General features: G+C 46.0%; 2 protein-coding genes across 2 annotated transcripts; one reads left to right on the forward strand and one right to left on the reverse strand.

The window, feature by feature from the left end:
- The first annotated feature begins 2869 nt into the window (after positions 1-2869).
- hapln2 (hyaluronan and proteoglycan link protein 2) lies at positions 2870-7996 on the forward strand. The gene is made up of 6 exons (XM_035164480.2): positions 2870-3070; positions 3893-3997; positions 4503-4859; positions 5388-5504; positions 5577-5759; positions 6591-7996. The coding sequence occupies exons 2-6, from the start codon at positions 3919-3921 to the stop codon at positions 6866-6868; spliced, it is 1014 nt and encodes a 337-aa protein (XP_035020371.1). The 5' UTR covers positions 2870-3070; positions 3893-3918; the 3' UTR covers positions 6869-7996.
- bcan (brevican) lies at positions 7951-19410 on the reverse strand. The gene is given in 16 exon segments (XM_035164476.2): positions 7951-9069; positions 9183-9365; positions 9456-9600; positions 9743-9825; positions 11272-11430; positions 11523-11627; positions 13125-13346; positions 13750-13881; positions 13884-14534; positions 14830-15741; positions 16244-16537; positions 16947-17074; positions 17918-18092; positions 18364-18756; positions 18860-18942; positions 19270-19410. Coding segments are annotated over 16 exon segments (3846 nt in total). The 5' UTR covers positions 19308-19410; the 3' UTR covers positions 7951-8926.
- Between the last annotated feature and the right edge of the window lie 1899 nt (positions 19411-21309).

Consider the following 21309-nt stretch of genomic DNA (forward strand, 5'->3'; position numbering starts at 1 on the left):
TCACTATTAACGACTTCAGCCCCTGATCACTCCTGCACAGACTCTGACTCCAGAGATGTCAGCGTCCATATCCCGGATATTTGACCTACCCAGCATTCATAGTGGTAGAAGCTGTCAGTCAAGACTCAGAAAGGGGAGAAAGGGAGGTAACGACCGAGTTCTGCATCAGCTTTGTTTTCGCTGCAATCACCAAACACATGAATCTGCTCCACTGGGGTAGAAAAGGAATGAAAAACACTTTTCAGTTTCTTGTCCTTTTCTATAAAGACATTCATGGTTTGCTGCACAACTGAGGGTCAAAGGTCAGATCCAGGTGCGTTATGCAAAGGTGCCGCATCTACCTGCAGGTGGTTAACACTCGGTCAGGGGGCCTCTCTAACTGTCAGGAACATTCACTTTTCAAAACGACGACCAGGGCAAATCTGTCACTGAGCTCAAACACGGCCTCTGACAGAATGTTAGAAATGTCTTCACTGGGGGCACATTCCTTCTTACTTCTACCCGTGAGGCTGACTTCATGACCCCATCACCTGTCACTTCTTCAGCCTACACAGTCACGCACAGATGCATCACACAAACTGATACTGCACCGGTGCTGCCGACACGCCCGGCCGGCTCTGGCGTGGGCGTCGCTCGTCGGCTGCTCTAGGAAAATAGAGACGTTCAGTCAATCGACGCTTCAAACCTTTGTTGTTTTTTGTAAGTGAAACAGAATGAAGGTGTCACTCAGCAGAGGACGGACCTCGGCCAAGGCCCAGCAACGAAGATCATGAAATCATAACCTCCATAACTGCCTTCGTTCAGATCTGTGCCAAAGTATAATTAGTTCTTTCTTGGCCGACGTCCCACCAAGTTTCATTGAAACCTGTTCAGCAGTTTGTGTGAAATCCTGATCCTCGGCCAAAATTCTGAGAATACAGCGACTTAAAGATCTGCCCCCACGTGAAACCACATCAAAACTCAGGTTCTCTCTCGACTCATGTTCCATCAAGTTTTGTGGAAATCGTTTTTTTTGGTTAATCTTGCTGACAAACAAACAAACGAACTCATGGACAGTGTTGAAAACTCTCATCAAACCTCAACCAATGAGCAGAATCAACTCCGGCCACGTGATTTCCAGTCAGCTCCTCGTCTCAGGAGCTTTGTTGCTTTAACAACTCGCATCGAGAGCAGATCCATCAATCACCAGGAGATGACGTGAGGGAGACAGAGCTTTGCTGCAGGGCGAGTTCACCTGGGAGACGTCAGCTTTTTATGGCAAAAACTCAAACTTCCTGTTCTGTGGTTTTATTTCAAAATGAACTAGAGCTTTTCTTCCTTTGAGAAAATATCAACAGGATATAAGATTGTTTTTAACAATGTGTTTGACCTCTGACCTCCTCACCTGCACAGCCTGTAGCCAGCATTGTGTGTGTGTGTGTGTGTGTGTGTGTGTGTGTGTGTGTGTGTGTGTGTGTGTGTGTGTACAGTATTGTAGTACATAGTACGCACAGCAGAGGGCAATGTTTGTGCTACTCGTACACCAAGAATGTGAACGGACAGACAGACAGATAAATAGATAGATAGACAGATAGATAGATGGATGGATAGATGGATGGATGGATGGATGGATGGATGGATAGATAGATAGATAGATAGATGGATAGATGGATGGATGGATGGATGGATGGATGGATGGATAGATGTGGAGACAGTTGGCTGAATACTAATTGGAGGACAAGAAAGACTCATTGATGACCGAGCACAATAGAGAGGCTACACAAGCAAAAACAGAAGAATCCCATTATTTCACCTTTTTTCCACATTGGACCGTGTTTGTGTGACCGCCGCCTGCTGTCACTGCGTGGACACCACGACTCGCACAATGCAGCCCTTGTCCCCCGGGGGCCACGGCAGCAGTGAGGAAAGAAGAGCCGACAGAGCTTCCTCTCCCAGCGCCCCCCAGCGCCATGTGGGCCGGGACAAAGATGGCTGAATGCACACTATAGTCCTCTTTGGCAGCAGGGAGAGGTTAGAATACACAGACAGGCCTGTTGTCCAGGTCCACTTATCACTGTATCCTACAATATGCTGTTTGACAGCAGGAGCCAGTGCAGTAGCCGACATGCAAATCTCACTTTTTTGTTCATTAAATCGGCAAAAAAAATCCACTCATACTAAAATATGTATATTCCTATCAATACCTCAAGTATTTAGCACTGGAGAATTATTTTACCGAACTGTTTCTCTTGTTACTGGAGTTTTAAAATGAGATTCTGCTGCAGCTGCATCAGAGGAAAATGAGCATCGCTCTGCTGACCTCATCAGAAACGAGCTGTTTCGCTTCTGCTACGCTCGAGCAAGGAACTCCGGTTTGGTTCTTGGTCACAGATTAATGTCACCAGTTGGATTCAGGTGCGTTGGGTGTTAACAATGCAGGTTAAAGTAGAATAGGCATCACTGGCTAGTTGAAATCGTTCAAACCATTGGAGGCCGTGTGTTTACTGGTTTCTATATCACATGATGCACTGTGATTTAACCCTTTGAACTGGACTGAACCAGTTTTCCAGTCATTGGGGGAACTGCAAAGTGCAAACGTCATGTATTTTAAAATGAATCAAGAAATCAACCGTGTATCTTTATGCTTCTGTTAATGTTCATTATAAGAAAAGTTGGTCATCACTTCATTATCCCTGGACAAAGTCCATCAGGGCACATCTGCAAATGAATGTGTAAACATTTAAATTCTGTCAGTTCTCTTTTCGTCCTGTCTCACTTCTGACAAACAGAATCATGAAGGACCTTTGTTAACATCTGGAGCAGAGACAAGAACAATCCTGTTTACACGTTTTCAGAGAGAGAGGGGGAGAGAGAGAGAGAGAGAGGGGGAGAGAGAGAGAGAGAGAGAGAGAGAGAAGATGTGTGACAGCTAAACAGTCACGGCTCGGACAGAGGGGGTCAAACAGTGAACTCTGCTCTTTACAGTTATGAATCATCTGTGAATATTATGATTGGACACTTGGAAACCGCTGTGGTCATGTGGGACAACGCAGGAGGACGAGTGGTCAACCGCATCTTCTCACTTCCACAGGTTTGAACCGTTGTTTTTCCTCTTTATTCCAGAGCGTGGCCTTTCAGTTTCAGAGCAGGATTAACTGATTTTAAGTTCAGGTTTTGTAATAGCTCCAGTTTGTGCTTAGATTTTCTCTGCTTGTGTTCAAACTGTGCACTTGCACTCAGATATTTAGTTGCTTGCACTCAAATTTCCTGCGCTCCCGCTTCAGCTCTTTTCCTCACATTGCTTCTGTGTGCACATGCAACATCTGCTCTTGGATATCTCCTCTGAGCTTGAATATTTTCTTCTGTTCTTGGATTATGTATCTGTTATAGAATCCCAGGCGTAGTGACAACATCATCCCGTCCTCGTTGTGGGTGATGTTTCTAACAACAGTGTTGCCATAACGTGCAGAAACCTGGTTTAAGTAACCACCCGTACGGGACTCTCGAGGAAGTGAAGCTAATGCGCCCACAACAAGGGTGGGAGGAATTAAGTTCTCAACACTACACCTGGTATTCTATTGGTTCGGGAATTTTGACAGACTTGTTGCACAAAAAGTCAAAGTGCAAAAGAAAGGAGCAGAGGAGAAATCAAACATTTCACACTTGTACAGAAGCAATAAGTGCTAGAAGAGCTGACGCTGGAGCGCAAGAGTGCAAGCGCAGAGTTTGAGCACAAGCAGAGAAAATGTAAGCATAAAACAGGTGAAATCAAAAAAGTCCTGCTCTCAAACAGAAAACACACGCTCCTGTTGGATTAGAAAAAACCCAGAGAAATATCAGGTATGAGAACAAAAAGAAAGTGTCACTGAATCTTTGTAAGAACTGTGTGTTCTGTGTTTTCTTACCTTTGCAGGAGTTTGGAAAGTGACTTCCTTCAGGATGAACTGTGCTGTGGTTCTTCTGTTAACATCAAGCTGCTTCAGCTGGTCTGCAGCTGGAAACATCCCCAGCGGAGCAGGTGAGTCCTCACAGCGTCTCACAGTCAAATCCACCTCGTCTGCTGCTCGTGAACAACTGAACATGAAACCTACACGTTTGTGAAGCTGTAAAATCTGCAGCTGGTCTGTAAAGAGGATTTGAAGGTTTTTAAAGAGTTAAGAGTTATTTCAGCGGCCACTTCAACACACCGGGTGGTAACGACTGTTCACATGACACCAATAATCTGTGTTGACCTTATTCTGAATGAGACATTACTCCCATTATGATGTTTACATGAGAAATACTTCCTTCATATCCCTGTTTACATGTAACAGAGCATATTACATCCACTATGTCATATATATCTGCAATTCCACAACATCACCAGGAGTGTATGCAACTGTTCTGTTTTTAAAATTTATTCTAAAAATATCTTTGCATGAGCTTGTTCAGAAAACATGACGTCTGAATAATAAAATGCGTTATCTGACGATGAACCTCCGCGGCACAAACGCTGACACCTGCTGGTCGCTGTTTGTCTCCAGCACCCAAGGAGCTGAAGTACCTGATTGACCCGCCCGTGTACGCTGAGGTCAGGGGCCGGAGGGGGGGTAGCGTCACCTTGCCGTGCATTCTGAGAATCAAACCCAGCCGTTACAGAGTGAAATGGACAAAGCTTGAGCCGGGACACGTGGGGCCAGAGAATATCATCATGATATCGAACGCCCACGCCGTCAAGCCATACGGCCGTCTTGGACCGCGGGCCTCTCTTCGAAAGGCTCACACCATGGACGCCTCGCTGCAGCTTAGCCGTCTTGAGCTGGACGACGGTGGAAGGTATCGCTGTGAGCTCGTCAACGGCATCGAGGACGAGAGTGTTGTCGTAACGTTGGCGATTGAAGGTAACTGGAGCAATGAGAGCAGGGATTCAAGGAGCGTCTGGAGGGAGTTTAATGTGTTGAATTTGTCAAATGGTGTAAAATACGTTTGAAATGTTCCCACCATAGAATCTATGTAAAGATGGACGACGTGGCTGCTTCCCAAAGTGAAGCCAAAGTGTCTCGATCGCCCCCTGGTGGCTCAAAGATGGTTTCTGTCACTTTAGATCATTCTTATCACACTGACGTTTGTTCACATATTAGTTGATGATATAAAAATGGGGTGAAAAGTTACGCTTGACAGCTGAGACTGCCTCGCGATTGGTTGAGCATGTGTATCGACGGGACCTCGGCGCCGTGGCTCGATCCCCCGACCGCTACCGCACAGACACTGGCTCCAAATGAGCATTCGTATCCATCTTTAAATAGTTTAAAAGGTCTATCGTTCCCACGCCTACACCGGGGCGAGGATCTCATCAGGGCGGAGGGTTTGTGTTTGGGATTCCCATCTTTGATGAAAGACACTACTGACAAGATGGCTCCCATGTCTAGGTGTGGTGTTCCCATATCAGAGCGAGAACGGACGCTACAGATTCACTTTCTATGAAGCCATGGAGGCTTGTGCTGAGCAGGATGGCTCGCTCGCCACATACAACCAGCTCTACAGAGGTACTGCACCAGCCACCACTCATATTGTACTTTGTCTGCATCTCCCATAAGTCAGCATGTCTCCTCCTGCAGCCTGGACGGACGGCCTGGACTGGTGTAAGGCAGGTTGGCTCCACGATGGAACCGTTCGATACCCCATTATCAACCCTCGCCCTGTCTGCGGAGGAGAGCTGCTCTCCGGGATTCGCAGCTACGGACCAAAGGACAAAGATCACGATCGGTTTGACGCCTTCTGCTTCACCTCTCAGACGTCCGGTGAGTTGATGAGTCTTTTCTCATCTCTCGACGTTTCCTTACATTTATGCCCTAAAGTTGTATGATCTTCAGTTTTTAATTCAACAATTTGGTTCCTGAGGTAAAAATCTCTTATTTTCTAAACAGAGGTTTTGATTATCAGCCAGAATATTTGAACCGCCCCAACGAGACTGTGAAACGATATTATGTTCTCCTGTAGAATCCTCAAGGCTGATATGATATCAACTGTGTCTTAAGAAAAACCTGTCAAGGAGAAGCACTACAATACCCACAATCCTCAAGTGCAGTCTGTTGTTCACCACAACCTCGAAATTCATGTTGCCTACGATCGGACCAAAATCTGAAAGTCACAATTTCTGCAAACTGGTGTTCCTGTGATGACACAGTGTGCGTGCGCAGCATCAGGCTGACCTTTAGCAGCAGATGTGCGACAGTGGGACTGAGAGTAGGTGGACGGAGGACAATAAATTCTGCTGGTGAGACATTTGAAAACAAAGTCATCAGTGGGAAAATACTTGGCTCTGTCCACTGGAGGCAGAAAACTGTGAGACAAGAGTTGGAGGTTATGTTTTCACCCCTCGTTGGTTTGTTTGTTTGTTTGTTTGTTTGTTTCTAAGCAAGATTAAACAAAAACAACTTCACGGATGTGATATGGGTCAGAGAAAAAGTTAAATTCAATCAAGCTGCAACTAATTTCACATTCTCGTACATATCAGTCCAAGTGCTACAGTTGAATGGGTTCTTTGACCGATGCCACATCCTGAACATGAGACGGTGTTCAGACGATACCAAGCAGCTGGATTGAGATGTTGGTCTTTCCTTGTCCCACAGGCTCTGTCTTCTACGCATCAGGGTCCTTCTCCTTCGAGCAGGCAGGACATGCGTGTCAACATCAGGGGGCTGAGTTGGCGTTGGTCGGCCATCTTTACTCCACCTGGCACTTCCAACACTATGATCAGTGCGACGGCGGATGGCTGAGAGACGGGAGCGTACGCTTCCCCATCAGCAAACCCCGCGAGCGCTGCGGAGGCACCCCCGAGGCTGGGGTGCGCTTCTTTGGATTCCCGGACAAGACGACGCATCTTTACGGAGCCTATTGCTATCGGTAGCCTCAAATAAAATCTAAAGTCTCACTGTCAACGAGCGCAAATTGATTTCACGCTGTTATTTCCAGGAACAGCAGCAGCAAACGGTTTGAATGAAGGCTCGTTCATGCTTCCTTTACCTACAAAAAGAGATACGTCCCTTTCAAACAATGTAACTGTCACTTCCCACATCCGCGTCCGTTAGGTTGGCATAGTTGTTTATCCAATCATCCACTAGAAGGCAGCACAGACAACAACAAGGCGTCGGCGGACGTTGTGATCATGTTTCTCTAGAGGACGTCATGTTTCTCTAGAGGACGTCATGTTTCTCTAGAGGACGTCATGTTTCTCTAGAGGACGTCATGTCTTACTTGAACCACTGTCTACACTGCCCCCCACGATCTCCAGTGGTACTGCTACATTTCATCTTTGCGTCTGAGACAATTGTTCCACCAATACGGATGAAATGAACGCAGAGTACGGACAGAACTATATATATATATATATAAATAAAACTATATCCGTTCCGTATATGTATCTAACGTTGAGCATGAATGAGCCTTAATTCTCCAGTTTTCCTGCGTCATGTCACGTTATCACAACAGGTTGTTTTCTTCTCACGTGATATCAGGCCACATCACTTCTCCTCGACTAATAACTCATAAATGTCTTTGAATGACACACGAACACCAAAGCAAGAAATCTCAGGTCTGACGCAACAGACAATAACTGAAGTCAGACGTATATGGTTATATTTAATTTTTTTACATTTAAGAAATGTCATTAACCATAAAATGATGTCATTCTGTTCATCCTTCTTTTCTGTGATTCATTTCAAACAAGCGGTGACGTCATGGTGGACACTTGCTCTGAGTCAAACCCAGGTAAACAACCACGTGTGATTCCATCAGAGGCAATAATCACTGTCGGTCGGTGGAGAGACGTAACGCTCACTGTGGTTTACTCTGGAAAACACCAGCTTCTGTGAATAACTGAAATGAATCATCCTTTTCTTAACCTGTGATAAATATAAACCTGCTTGTTCTCTGCTTGTTTGTCTCTTCGTGACCCGAAGCTGCTTCCTCTGACGTCAAACTGTCAACTAATCACATGTCATTTCATTTATTCAATAAAGTCAACATATCACACTGATTTGCTAATACAAATATTTGTGTAGTTTTTACAAGTTACAGTCAGGTTGTGTTTGTGCAACAAGGTCACCACTGGTTTGTCTGATAGAGCAACAACCTGAGGTGGTTGAAATAACCAGGAGAACAGTTTAAAACAGGATGAAATAAAGAGACTCTGTCCAATCACTAGACAGATAGATAAGATACTCTCACAAGCTGGCAGCCATCTTTGTTTTGACTGGGAACAAAAATCTGTTTTGTGATTCAGCAGAAAAGATCATATTTCTCCCAGTTTAACTTTGACCTTTGATCCTTCAAGTGAACGTTTGTACCAAATATGAAGAAATTCCCTCGAGTCGTTCTAGAGATATCTTGAAATATCTTGATCACAACAATGGGACGGACGGACAACCTGAAAACATAACGACTCCGGCCACTAGGTGTCGCCAGCACAGAGGCAGAGTTAAAGTGATCAGACATCGTTAGAGTCATGACATCATGTCTTATATTAGAAATACGACAACTTTTATACAGTTAAATCCAACATGTAACAAGAGCAAAACTTTCCACGAGATTATAAAATTACATTTAATTCTCTACTTTCATTGGATTCATTTCTACTATATTACTTGTACATGTAAATAGTTTGTGTTCATTATAGATTTATTCTCATCTGCTTTGTACAACCTATATATTACAGCACTTCTTTTACAAGTAGACAAACAACTAGAAAATGTAATTACCACTACCACACTTTATTCTTGTCATATAAAATACTTTTTACTTGTTAATTTACAACTTTACTCTCGTTTAACTACATTATTCTTAAAATCTCTCGTTGAGGTTTCTTTAAAATGAAAGATTAGTTTAACTTGATGCAGAAACTGGGCTGGAAAGAAAACAGGACGAGGAGAAGATGTCGTATTTAACAGACGAAAGAAAAAGGATGGTTTTACACATTCCACTTCATGTCCCAGAACGGCGGCGCTGCTTTCTCCGTGGCTGTACCCACGACCTCCACGACCTCCACGACCTCCACGACCTCCTCGTGCTGGTGAGGCAGGGATGTGACCACGTCTTCTTCCACTGAGCGGGCTGGAGGGACGACAAGTTCACAATCATGTTTTTTGTGGAGCGATGGCTGCTGCCTGTGTGCAGAGCATTGTGACCGTGACATCCGTCTGAACGTTGTCAATTCAAACACTTACGTGGCGTGCAGGTGATCAGAGGCTCCTCCCACTGGCCACTGGGCAGGCACGTGATTACCGGATTCAGCTTCTGAACCAAACCCTCGTCACAGTAGTACCGCACCTTGGTGTTGGTCTCGAAACGCAGATGCTTCTTCCCAAACACCTTCGCGTAGGGAACCTGCGGGGGCTCGCCACAAGAGGCTGTTGGGTGGAGACAAGATGGAGACATGATCATGTGATCAAACACAAGACCTGCTCCAGAGAAGGTGCAGCTCCATCAGGTGAACTCACAGACTCCCTTCTTGCAGGTGTAGGACAGGTGGTAGTTGCACGGCACGTCGCTCCACTGGCCGCCATCGTGCCACACCATCACCGCACAGTCCTCTCCGGACAGGAAGTAGCTGTCGGGCTGGCCTCTGTACCAGTTCTCATAGAGCTGTCACAGAGAGACGATTAAAACAACGTCACATGGAGTCTGTTCTTACTGAGCAGTGATCCACTACGATCAGTAACTGGATACATCGTCCGTCTTCATTCACCGTCGACAGTCGAGACAAACTTCAAACAGAGACACTCACCAGGGGGAAACTGTCCGACCAGCGGAAGTCTCCCTCTATGGTTCTGTCGTTCAGTCCGATCCACTGGTATTCTCTGTATTTGTCTAAATAAACATCAGAAGAAAAACAAGAAAATAAAACAGGGGTCTCTGAAACAAAGCTATGTACAGTGATGTATATATATATGTATATATATATACATGTACTGTGTGAGGAGTCCAAACAGTTCATACTGAATCCAAACTGTGATTATTGTTATGTAAACTCAATGTTCTGTTGTTTCAGTTTCTTTTGTTTGTCTTATCTTAAGTGAGTGGGCCGACTGATCTCAGGCCTTCACAGCCGGTTGCGTTGAGACGTACTGGAACGAGTTGATGGACAGAAACAACTTGAACTTGAACTCAGTACGAACGAAGCTGTTGTTTGCAGTTTGAGTCTCAGTCGGAACGATCCATGGCAACCGCCCGCACAGGGAAACTCCAGCGCCACCAGAGGAATGTCAGATAAGAATCCTGTCGCCTCGTAGCCAGACGAAACACCAACCGTGACGGGTTCTTGAAAAGTCAGGGGATGATTGAAGACATGAAGAGTCGCTGTTGTGTCTTGTCTGGAGCCATTCGAGCGGCGTCGTCGTAAAAACAATCTCCTCACTTGGGCTGGTCTGGATCAGAGGGGCGGGACGTCCCGTTACCCCTGAGACGTTCGTGTTCTTCCACTTTGAAGTCGGACAAAACATGGACGCTGTGAATAAATGAGCTGTATTTATGTGTTTAGAGAGTTTAAACCACTAAATCTGCAGGATAGTGAAGAGCAAAGAAAAAGGATCAAGTGTGACAGGCAGATCCATCATTTAAAACCTGCAAAAACGTCTGAACTGGATAAAAAGGGATGTGTTTGTGCAGTTTACAAGAAGTTCACATCAGCTGATTGTTAAATTAGTTTATATTTTTAGTTTTTCAGAGTCTCGAGGTGTCGTTCTCCTGGACGTTCCAACCCGGGAACTCATTTCTACATTTATTCCCTGATCACAGATTTGTGATCTGCTGCAAGAAGGAAGTGAGAGTCGTGAAGCGTAATGAAGCGTGAAACCCAGTTGATATGAATAATGTCAGTCTGCGTCATGACTGATCCAGGATCTGATTCGATTGATTGACTGAAATTATTGTTTAAAGGTCGGCGCCCAACTACAAATCTTCAGTGTCAGAGGAAGTTGGGAAACTTTGTCAAAAAGGTAAAAGTGGTTGATTGTTTGATAATGTTTTATATTATTCTAAAGCTCTACAGTTAATTTATTAAAACGGCACTAAAAATAGGCTGTCGTCTTCTCTCTCGCCACGACACTGGATCACCCGCGACCTGTCCAGAGCATCGCCTGTAAACAAAGATGGACGACGCGTCTCCACTTCCTCCCGCTATACAGAAACGAAGCCCAAATATCTCAGGTACAAAGGCGGCCATCTTGTGCGTTTGGAGTCAAACTCTGTAATTTACAGAATCTGGATGATTTTGATTTTGCTGCGTTTTTCCTTTTCTGGGGTTTCACACTTTACCGTTCACGTAGTTTTGCTCCTCGGGGGTCATGAGGGAAATCAGGTGTCCGCCGCACATCCGACAGTGCTGCTCCGCCGCCTCCCAGCTCTGCCTCTTGATAAAGTGCTGGTAACAGAAGCCCTGGAACTTCTCCCAGCCCGGCTCACACACCTCCAGGTCTGAGACACAGAGGAGGACAAGAGGAGTCAGTACCAAGGTCTTTTTCAAACGACTGTGCGTCTCCTCTGTCGGCGGATCAGCTCGTTGATACCTGTCTGGCACAGTTCTCCTCCGTAAGCGGGCAGACAAAGACACCTCCTCGATTCACCGTCGACACAAGTGCCTCCATTTAAACAAGGGTTCTCCAGGCAGGAGTCTGCAGGAGGATTTTAACACATGCTTTAATTAAATATTATATAAACATATTCAATCGATTGTCTTAAAATGATAGGAGGAAACATCTGGATACAGCCAATAACACAATCATTATTTAATTTGTCAGGAACCATCAACGTCTCACATTGAAACCTCACATATTTCACATTACTGATAAAAGTAAATAAACACATTATTTTCTTTGCTCCCTGCCTCCAGGATCCCAACTTGATTTTCAGACCATCAGTTTCAGCTCACTGGTGTGTGTGCACATTTCTGAACAGTGTGTGTCATGAACTCAACTCTGAAAACTAAAGTGTCAGTGTTTCAGAACTTTTTCCCAAACGTACGTGCACCAGTTCTCAGATGAACATTTAAAGGTTCCACAACAAACTGATGCACTGAGAGAGGAGAGAAATCTGAAACTGTGAAAACACTGTAAAAAGACGAAGGAAGGAAATCCAACACTAAATAATGTTTGCAGGCATTGGATGATTTTTCCTCAGCCAATCAAAACATTGTGCGAGGCCTCAAAACGTAGTTTCACTCATTTAAAACCTTTTTTAATCATATTTCAAACACAGAGTTTCATGTTTTTCACTTTCAGGATATGGTATAATATGTATTTAATAACATGAGTCTTGCCCCAAAACAATCAATGTTCCTCAAAAAAATCTAAACCAATTTGGAAATGAAAAGCCTTGAACTCAAAAGAAACACCAGCAGATGGCGCTGTCACATCAGGAGTGAGGCTGGAGGCTGCGCTACAGTTTCTTTGTATGTGACGAGTGAAATCTGGTTATAAAAATATTATTTTATGTTTAATACTTTCACAGTGACTGTAGTTTTTTTAAAGAGCTTGTAAAAAATATGATTGATTTCATGTTCACACGTCAAACAATATAAAAGTCAAATGACATGAGTCAGCTAAATTCTATTTCTTTCCCACTTTAGTTTTTGCTTTTATATGTAAAAACTAAAACTAAAATTACAGCTGTATGAGTCTTTAGTGTAATTCACCTCAATCATTTATATTGATAATAGTGTTTTGCAGATCTATACATACATACATGCTTGTTTTTCTGATCTTTATAAAACTTTAAATTATTTTTACATTGAACTGTTACTGTCGTTGCCTGTTGTTCATTTCACAGCAATAATCTTCAATCTTCTGTATTTTGCATGATTTAGACAAAATGTTGTGTCTTTTTACTTTTGCATCATCCTGACAAAGTGAATATTTCACCAAACTAAGACCTTTTGTGTTCGGACATGAATAGAAATGGTTGTATTTTTGTTAATGTGTGGATATTGAAACGCTTCTTATGAAACACAGAGGAGATTCCAGCTGTGAGCTCAAGTTGAATTGTTCTCTGAGTATTTATTCAGAGTGAGAAGCTAATCTCTCTGTTGTGCTGAGTCAGCAGGCGGTAAATCCCTCTCCTGACTGGGCCTTTTCAGAGCTGCTGTCTGCATCCAGCTCGTGGAGCTCAGGCACCTGAAACGGCTGCTGCTCTCACAGCAGGAGCTCCGGCAGCCACGGCTTCCCGCTCCTCCTCGCGGTGAACCTCTGGGTTCGTGGTGGCGGCGGCGGTCACATCATGAGCGTCGGTGCTGAGAGTCGAGTTGTCCTCGTCCTCACCTGGACGCCATGTGAATATTTCAACGGAGGACTCTGCTGTGCTGGTCTCTCCCTCACCTGCCTCCAATCCACCTTCTGCTGAATATACAATGTTCAGTTATTTCCAAAAACACAACTGAACATTTCAGACAAAAGTACGTCACGTTATTGAGTCAATCAATTTATATTTGTAAAGCCCATATTCCCTTAACATGGGGGGTCAGGTATGAACTGAAGGAAGGACTCAGTGATCTGGATCCGGATCAGGTCCAGGATTCTTTTTTACTTTCTTTCACATTGTGAGATGCGACTTTCTTTGTTTGATTTTTAAGTTTCGTTGATTTCTCAGAGAATAATTCATGGATGTTGATAAAAACATATTTTGAGAGTGATATTTATGTGTGTGATTAAAAATCTAGATGTAGTGAATTTAAATGTGGTTTCATAAGGAGGTTTGAGCTGAGGTTAGGTCACTAGAACCTGTTTAATCATGTAAACTCACTGGTGACGCTGCTGGTGTTGACCTCTGCTGTGACCTCATCGCTGTCCTCAGCGCTGTATTCTCTGTCGGAGCGAGACTCCTGCGGTGTGGAGGAGGAGGAGGAGGAGGAGGAGGAGGAGGAGGAGGAAGAGGAAGAGGAAGAGGAGGAGGAAGAGGAAGAGGAGGCCTCTGGCCTCGCCAGCGCGTCAGGGTTAGATGAGGGATCCGTGTGACTTTTACATCTGGACGAGCAGGCGCCTCAGTTCCGGCCTCGCCCTCAGTTCCCTCAGAGGCGTGGTCTGTTGCGACGGTCGGGTTTGTCACCAGACGTTCTGGTTTCATCTCCGGGTTGTCTCCCGATGATTCACCTGACCCCTCCGTCTCGTCTCCTCCCCCCCCCACCGGGTCACTGTCTGTGATGCTTTGCAATGTGCTGAGAAACACTTCCTGGCTTTCTTGTACATCCTGCAGTTCAATCTGTTCCTGGATGTCCTCCAGAGGTTCGGCCCCAGAGGAAGCGTTGCTCTCAGGTATGAAGGTGATAACCTCTGGGGAGCTGGATTCCACCGATGGGGGAGAGAGGGTTCCGGACGTGAACAGAGTGATGGGATCGTTGTTTGGAGCAGGAGCATCAGTGGAGTCGTCTGTGACTGGGATGACTTCCTCTGTTGGGAGTTCAGTCGGATGGACGTGTCCACTCTGCTCAACCGGATCTGCCTCCTCTGAAGAGGATTCCTCGTCAGCGCGGTCGACGGGGATGGACGACTCCATCGTTACAGCTGAGTGCTCTTCAGGAGGATAAGAACCTGTCAGGAAAACAGACCATCGGAATCGATTTAGTCTTTTCTGAAGCATTTTCGTTTGAAAATGGAAAACTGTGAATTCAGACGTTTGACGCACAGAAGCAGCGTGAGGAGCAGAGCTGAAGCTGGAGAGCAGGAGATCTGAGTGCAAGCAATTCATCCTAAAACGCTCATGACTCTTAATTTAGACATTAACGTGTTTTTGTGAAGTTGACGCCCACAGCATCACTAGCAACAGGACCTGGAAAATATCCCACACACTGTAACCAGAACACGATGAAAGTTCTGTGTAACTTACCTGAATCAGTCGTAGGCCCCAGTTCAGAAAGAGTGGAGGTGTCCATGCCAATGGAACTCTGGGTCACTGGGTCTCGTGTCTCCTCCTCCAGAGGAAGACTCTCGTCTCCACGCTGCGTCACAGGTGGTGCAGTGGAGTGAACTTCTGTTTCCTCAGCGTGGAGTGAAGTCGTCACCGCTGATTCCTCCTCATCGTTACCGGGGCTCGTCTCTTCTGGCGGCCCAGAAACTACGTAAGAGGTGCTCGAGTGGACCAGCTCCGTTGCAGAGATATGTTCCAAGTGGACATATGGAGTGTGGTCCTCCTGGGAAATGGGACGCTCCCTCTCCTGGTGCACAACTGTTGAATTGCTGAGCAGCTCCTTTGCGACAGCTCCAGATGTTGCAGTAACACTTTGTGTTTCCAGGGTTTGATTCTCTTGGTTATTCTCTGAAGTACGAGTCTCTGAAGGCTCTCTGCTCACTGACACCGTCCCATCAGCTGTGGGTAAAGTGGAGTCTTCATCAGTGGTTACTATGCCGACAGCACTTGAAGAAGAATGAGAGTCTTCATGATCAGTCTGTGGGTGCTGGTCAGGTGCTGGGTGATAGGACTCTGGGTAGCCGGCCTTCTCGACGAGCTCCCAGGTATCTTCAGTGGAAGCGTGCTGCTGATGCTCAGGCTGGGGAGTGACGGACTGATGAAGGTCTACTCTGAGCAGTGGCTCCTTGTCGTAACACATGGTTTGAGACGGAGCCTCCACAGGGACCTGTTTTACCGGCCTGACCGTGTGGGCACGTTGCAGCTCCTCGTTCACCTCGGCTGTCACGTCAAGAGTCACTGGCTCCTGAGCGCGGTTAGCTAAGAAATCAATGTCTTCTGGCTCAGTAGCCAGGAAATCCTGAGTAGATTCGGTATAAGAGCCCGTGTCCCCTGGAAGAAAGAGCACAAACGTTACTTATAATGTCCAAGATTTGACTGGACCTATTCCTAATACTGCTAAACTTGGTTCAGCAAGTAACAAGCACAAGTACACGACAGAAGCTGTGGTACAGTTTACCAACTGAAAACTATTAACAGCAACAATGTCTGTGCAACATTTCAAGTACGTATTCATTTGATAAATCAGAGTCAAGTATAGGTAGACTCCGCCCACGTAGGTGATGACGACAGGACGTACGCATGTCAGACTAAATTCTTTAGAGAAAACCAAAACTAACAGATCAAATGAAACTATGGACCAAACACATGAAGCTTGGTTCAGACCCTCAGATGAAAAAACGACCTCCTCATGAGTATGAAAAGTTCACGAAGGTCCAGATATTCACTGAACATCGTGTGGGTGATAAAGACGAATTGAACATCTCCAGACTGGGAACCACTGGTTCATAGAACAGAAGATTTGAGGGAAGGAGGCGACAGCTCGCTCTCTTACTTCTGAAGCAGTAGACATCGTGCCGTGTGTCAGCCTCGGGGAAGCCTGTCTGGTTGCTGTAGCGATAGACGGTTCTGACCCCAGGTTCACCTCCTCCACAGCGCTCTCTAGGGGTGACGATGGGGTAGCGCACGCTGCTGTCTGCCAGCCACCCCGGACTGCAGTGGTTCAGTCCATCATTCCAGGCTGCATATAGCTGAGCTGTCGCGGCGAGCTCCGCCCCCTGACTCAGGCAGTAGGCCTTGGCCTCCCGGAAGGTGAAACGCTGGGGGGCGGAGCCATGGATCACCTCACCTGTACATGAGGATACAGGTGGTAGGTTTTAATGAACTTCAGATTCATGGGTTCCTGGCTTGTGTCTGCAATGGGAATGGATTCAATCTGCATTCACTCCCAGGGGGAAACGGGTTTTACCAGCTCTGATCGGCGGTGATGGAAACGAGACTCACAGGTGAACGGAGGTGAGAGAGCGTGATGGTGCACTGATGCACTGATGGTGCGTTCGTGACGTCGACCATGGGAACAAAGTCCTTTTTAGCAGGTTTACCCACATTTAAAACTTTTGGCACATTGTGTATCTGAGTGGTGTCACAACTCATTCATATGAACTGATATATTATCTGAAAATCCCATGACTGGTAGGAGGTGAACAAAGCTACAAATCATAATTCACAGGTTGTAAAATGAATTTGAGTTTTCTTACCCTCAATATTCTCCACATAGCAGTAGGTGTCATACAGCTCATCCGGCTCGACCAGTCCATAGCTCCTCACTCCTGGAAGTCCATCCATGTCCCCGAAGCAGCCCTCTCTGGGCATCTGAATGGGATATCTGCAGGAGGAGATGACAGTGAAACGCCAAGTACCGGTTCCCCTGTGACAGCAGCACTCAAACCGGCTCGTCACTGGTCTGAGGGACTGAAATGTGGAATGAGTGTCTCTCAGCTACTTGATGTGTCCACCATCAGCTCTCCTAAGTGACCGACCCCCAAAGGGATGGACTGGTCCTCCCGGCTCCAACCAAGCTGAGAAGTACCCTCACCCTGGGTAACGCTGCTGAGAGTCAGTCATCTTCATACGTGTGCAACATCATCCTGAAGGGATTTTCTTTCTCTCGAGGCTTTTCAGCTCCGTCCTTCCTCTTTGTCCTTGTGTCCATTTTGCTCAGTCAATGAGTTACTACTTGCAATTCAGTTTTGCTTTGGCATCAGCCCAGAATGAGAAGCTCTCTCTGAGGTGTGGTAGTGACCCAAAGACCAAGGCTGAAATGAGTTTTCTCCCTCGGGTGTCAGGGCTCAGCCGGAGAGACGAGGAGAACATAATAACTTCCTCTGGAGGTCTATCGGGCACGCCCAACTAATGCTGGCTGACGCTTGGTGTGAATGAACTATAAGAGGACACCACGTGGGGGGGTGTGTGATTACATCTGACGTGGGAACACCCAGGATCCCCGGGAGGAGCTGGGGAGGGGGCCACTACACCGGGACTCCTCCTGGTGATGCTCCCTCAGACACATGGACAGCTATATGTCAGTCTCAGAACTTTCCTACATTAATAAGATGGTCTATTGTTAAACATACAAAGAACATCTGTGCATTTCAAAACATATGGAACCCGAAATGCAGGATTTTCTAGATATCACTTGTTTCTGAACCAGTCTCTCTCGGGTCCTCACCTCACTGAGCCGTCCGACAGCCAGCCTGCGTCACACTGCTCGTATCCGCTGTGGTAGGCGGCCAGGAGCTGCTCGGGCGTGGCGATCTCAGCGCCAATCTCCCCACAGGCCTCTTTGGCCAGCTGGAAGGTGAAGGCGTAACGGCTGGAGGCATCGCGATAATGGAACACTACCCCTGAAAAACCCACATCAAGGTCCTGAGTGAGGTGTTGCAGAGCAGAACCGTCCACTACACAGAGACCTACATGTAGAATCCTCTGCATGGTCAAGTGCTCTGGATATGAAGTGTATGTATTTATGTTACAACATGTCAATCATGACTTAATCAATCAAATTGGATGTTTAGAACCCATATTCACGTAAGAACTATATAACACTTATAGATTATTTATCCACTGTGTCTTGTTGTTTGATTTGGTGAAAAAACATTTCTGTCTGGTTCTCACCTTTGACCTTGACATGAGCCACGTCGTCAGCGTCCTCCAGGCCCTGTTGCACCTCGCAGCGGTAGAAGCCCGTGTCATTCTGCCTCAGGCTCTCCAGCCGCAGGGTGAGGTCGGCGGGGGAGAAGGCATAGTTGAGCAGCGAGGCTCGGTCTTTGTAAGCCTCGGTGACTCTCACCCGGTCCCCACGGGCCACCAGGATCTCCGTCTCACGGCCGTGGGTCAGCACACTCCATTTAACCCGGGGGAGAGAGAGCACAGCGTGGCGGCCGTTGGTGGAGGGGGACGGCGGAGGGTGGGCCAGGGACACCAGGCAGGGTAGCGTCAGAGAGCCGCCCAGCACGGCCAACACGGATGGGTTGGTGGGGATGGTCACGTGGAGAAGCTTTGAATCATCTGAAGAGAGGCAAGCTTTAAGGTAACAGCTGCTTTTCAAGAAATATGCACTCACACACATAAACTGTTGTCGTGACGTGGAGGTGAGGGTGCACATGCATACCTGAGTCATGGTGGGGGGTGGAGGACGCCGGCAGGATGAGGACACAGACGGCACACAGCAGCACAGGGAGAAGCACATCCAGCCTGTGGGGGAAAGACAAGAGGAACTGGGTCCTTGAATTGTTTAAAGTGTACTCTCACATCACCGCCGTCACCTTTGACCTTTGAAATCGAACCCGGTCATTCGTAAATCCAAGTCAACGTTGTGCCAAGTTGGAAAATGTTTCAAATGCAAAAATAAATCCTGATGTGTCTGTGAAAGGCTCAACTGATAAGTCAGCAACTCAACGAGCAGCAGATCAACATCAGACAGAAACTATGACTCCCTCACTATAAACTATGAAACTAGAACATTGACAAGTGAAAACTCTCCTACACAAGCCAAGTGTGAAGCCAATAAGATGAACGGACCTCGAGATACGTGAGAACCGGACGGACCTGACAGACATTTCAACTGCCACTAAAAAGTAAAAGCCAGTGAGTCCGTATCAGCAGCATCTCTGCTGGGAAACAGGGAAACGGAGGTTAAGGTTTAGCCGAGTCTGCAGGAAATTAACAAGTCTATGTTAAATAGGTGACTGTGTGTGTGTGTGTGTGTGTGTGTGTGTGTGTGTGTGTGTGTGTGTGTGTGTGTGTGTGTGTGTGTGTGTGTGTGTGCAGACAGACAGATGGACTCGGACAGACTGAGCGACTCCTGTGTCCTTGGAGCTTTGTCACTGCTGTGATTCAGACTCCAGGAGCTGCAGAGTGTGATCTGAATTCTGATCCCTACAAACTCCCTGTGGTCGGACTGAAGCCCAACTTCCAACTGCACTAGATTTATCACAGACACTTCTCCTTTAGTCCTCAACCAGAAAATTCAGGGTCAATAGATCAGAATGATAATGTCTTCTCTTTATGGTTAAATACATAACAGTAATAACTAGGGCTACGTTGTAGCACTAACGTGCCCGAGCTCGTGCATTTTGAAGCCTGTTAGTGGAGAGAGCGATCAATGACCACGCGCATGTCTCTGCGTTGCATGCGTTTTGGGGCTCTGATGTAGCGTGAGCAATTTTGTGTCAATTGGACAATGTTACAACAAATCAATTTTCACACTGATCAATAGGTGGCGCTATGACCCTGCACTGATATTAATATATGGAGCTGTTCAGGTCAGGATTGTGATCATAGGTCAGTAGTTCGGGGCCGGTTGGATAATGCAGAGTGGATTTACAAAGTACTTCCTGTTTCATGGTGAATCAGTAGGTGGCGCTATGACACTGAGGAAATATTGACACATAGAGCTGTTCAGGCTTGGACTATAATCATGAGACAGAAGTTTGGTGGTGATAGGACGATGCACAGTGGAGTTATGACAACATCGTCTCCTTTGGCGAAGGATGAACCTTCGCCGCAACGCAATGTTTACACGGTTTGAGGAAATGTCACGATTCTGACCATGGTCCAATGACTTGTCTCAGCTCATTTGAGCTGTTTATTGTTAAGCAGCCAGGAGCAGTGCATCAAAGTATAAAACATGTCACTTCCTGTCGCCAGCAGGTGGCGCTGTGACGATGAGTCAATATAGATTAAATTTTCACCACTTTTGAGCATGTTGAAAGCTCAAAAAGCCAAATCATCTGGGTTAGAATAATAATAATAACAAGAGCCAACATTAACTTCAATCTAAATTAAATATGTTGTAAGAATTTAGATATTATTGTTATAAATAATTGTTATTATAGTAATTGTTAGAGACAGACTGTTTCTACAGTTTCCGCATTTGTCCACCAGATGGTAGTGTTGTACTGTTGTTGTACTGATTAGGCCGCGGAGGGGGGGGACCGGGAGAAACGGCTCCGAACCACGGCCACTAATCACGCACTACATTCCACGCCATCACGTGCAGCGCTGTCAGCATCACTACGCACAGGTCAAAAACAACAAATCTCCATGTTGTTGAGATGACGTCATTTAACGATGACGTCATTTAACGAACGAACGTGTAACGTCAAAACGTGTAAACGTGTAACGTCAAAAATAGGCGACTTCCTGTTGCGTTATTCCATAACGCTCCGCCATAACGCCTTTTTTGTGCCACTTTGTATATATATACATATATACAAAGTGGCACAAAAAAGCCGTACTGTTGTTGTACTGTTCCTAGAAAAAAAAAAAAATGAAAAAAAACATATATATTAAAAAAACCACTAAAGCCAAAATGGTGGGCTTCCTGTTTGGTCTAGCATATCTATCCAAGAGACTTATTTGTTTGTTATGAAAAGACACATGTCCCCATCGATTTCTGTACATGTCGGCCAATCGTGGTGTCGGGGCTGCCCTTTAGGGGGCGCTAGTCAGTTATTTTGCCATGCATCGAAGTGCAGTTCACCTGGAGGAAGCTTCTTCTTTTGTTAAACTGCCTGTGGAGCAGAGGTGGAGATGCACTTGAATTGTGTAGAAATGTCG

The sequence above is a fragment of the Hippoglossus stenolepis genome, chromosome 8 (genome assembly GCF_022539355.2).
Source record: "Hippoglossus stenolepis isolate QCI-W04-F060 chromosome 8, HSTE1.2, whole genome shotgun sequence".
In the NCBI taxonomy this organism is placed as follows: domain Eukaryota; kingdom Metazoa; phylum Chordata; class Actinopteri; order Pleuronectiformes; family Pleuronectidae; genus Hippoglossus; species Hippoglossus stenolepis.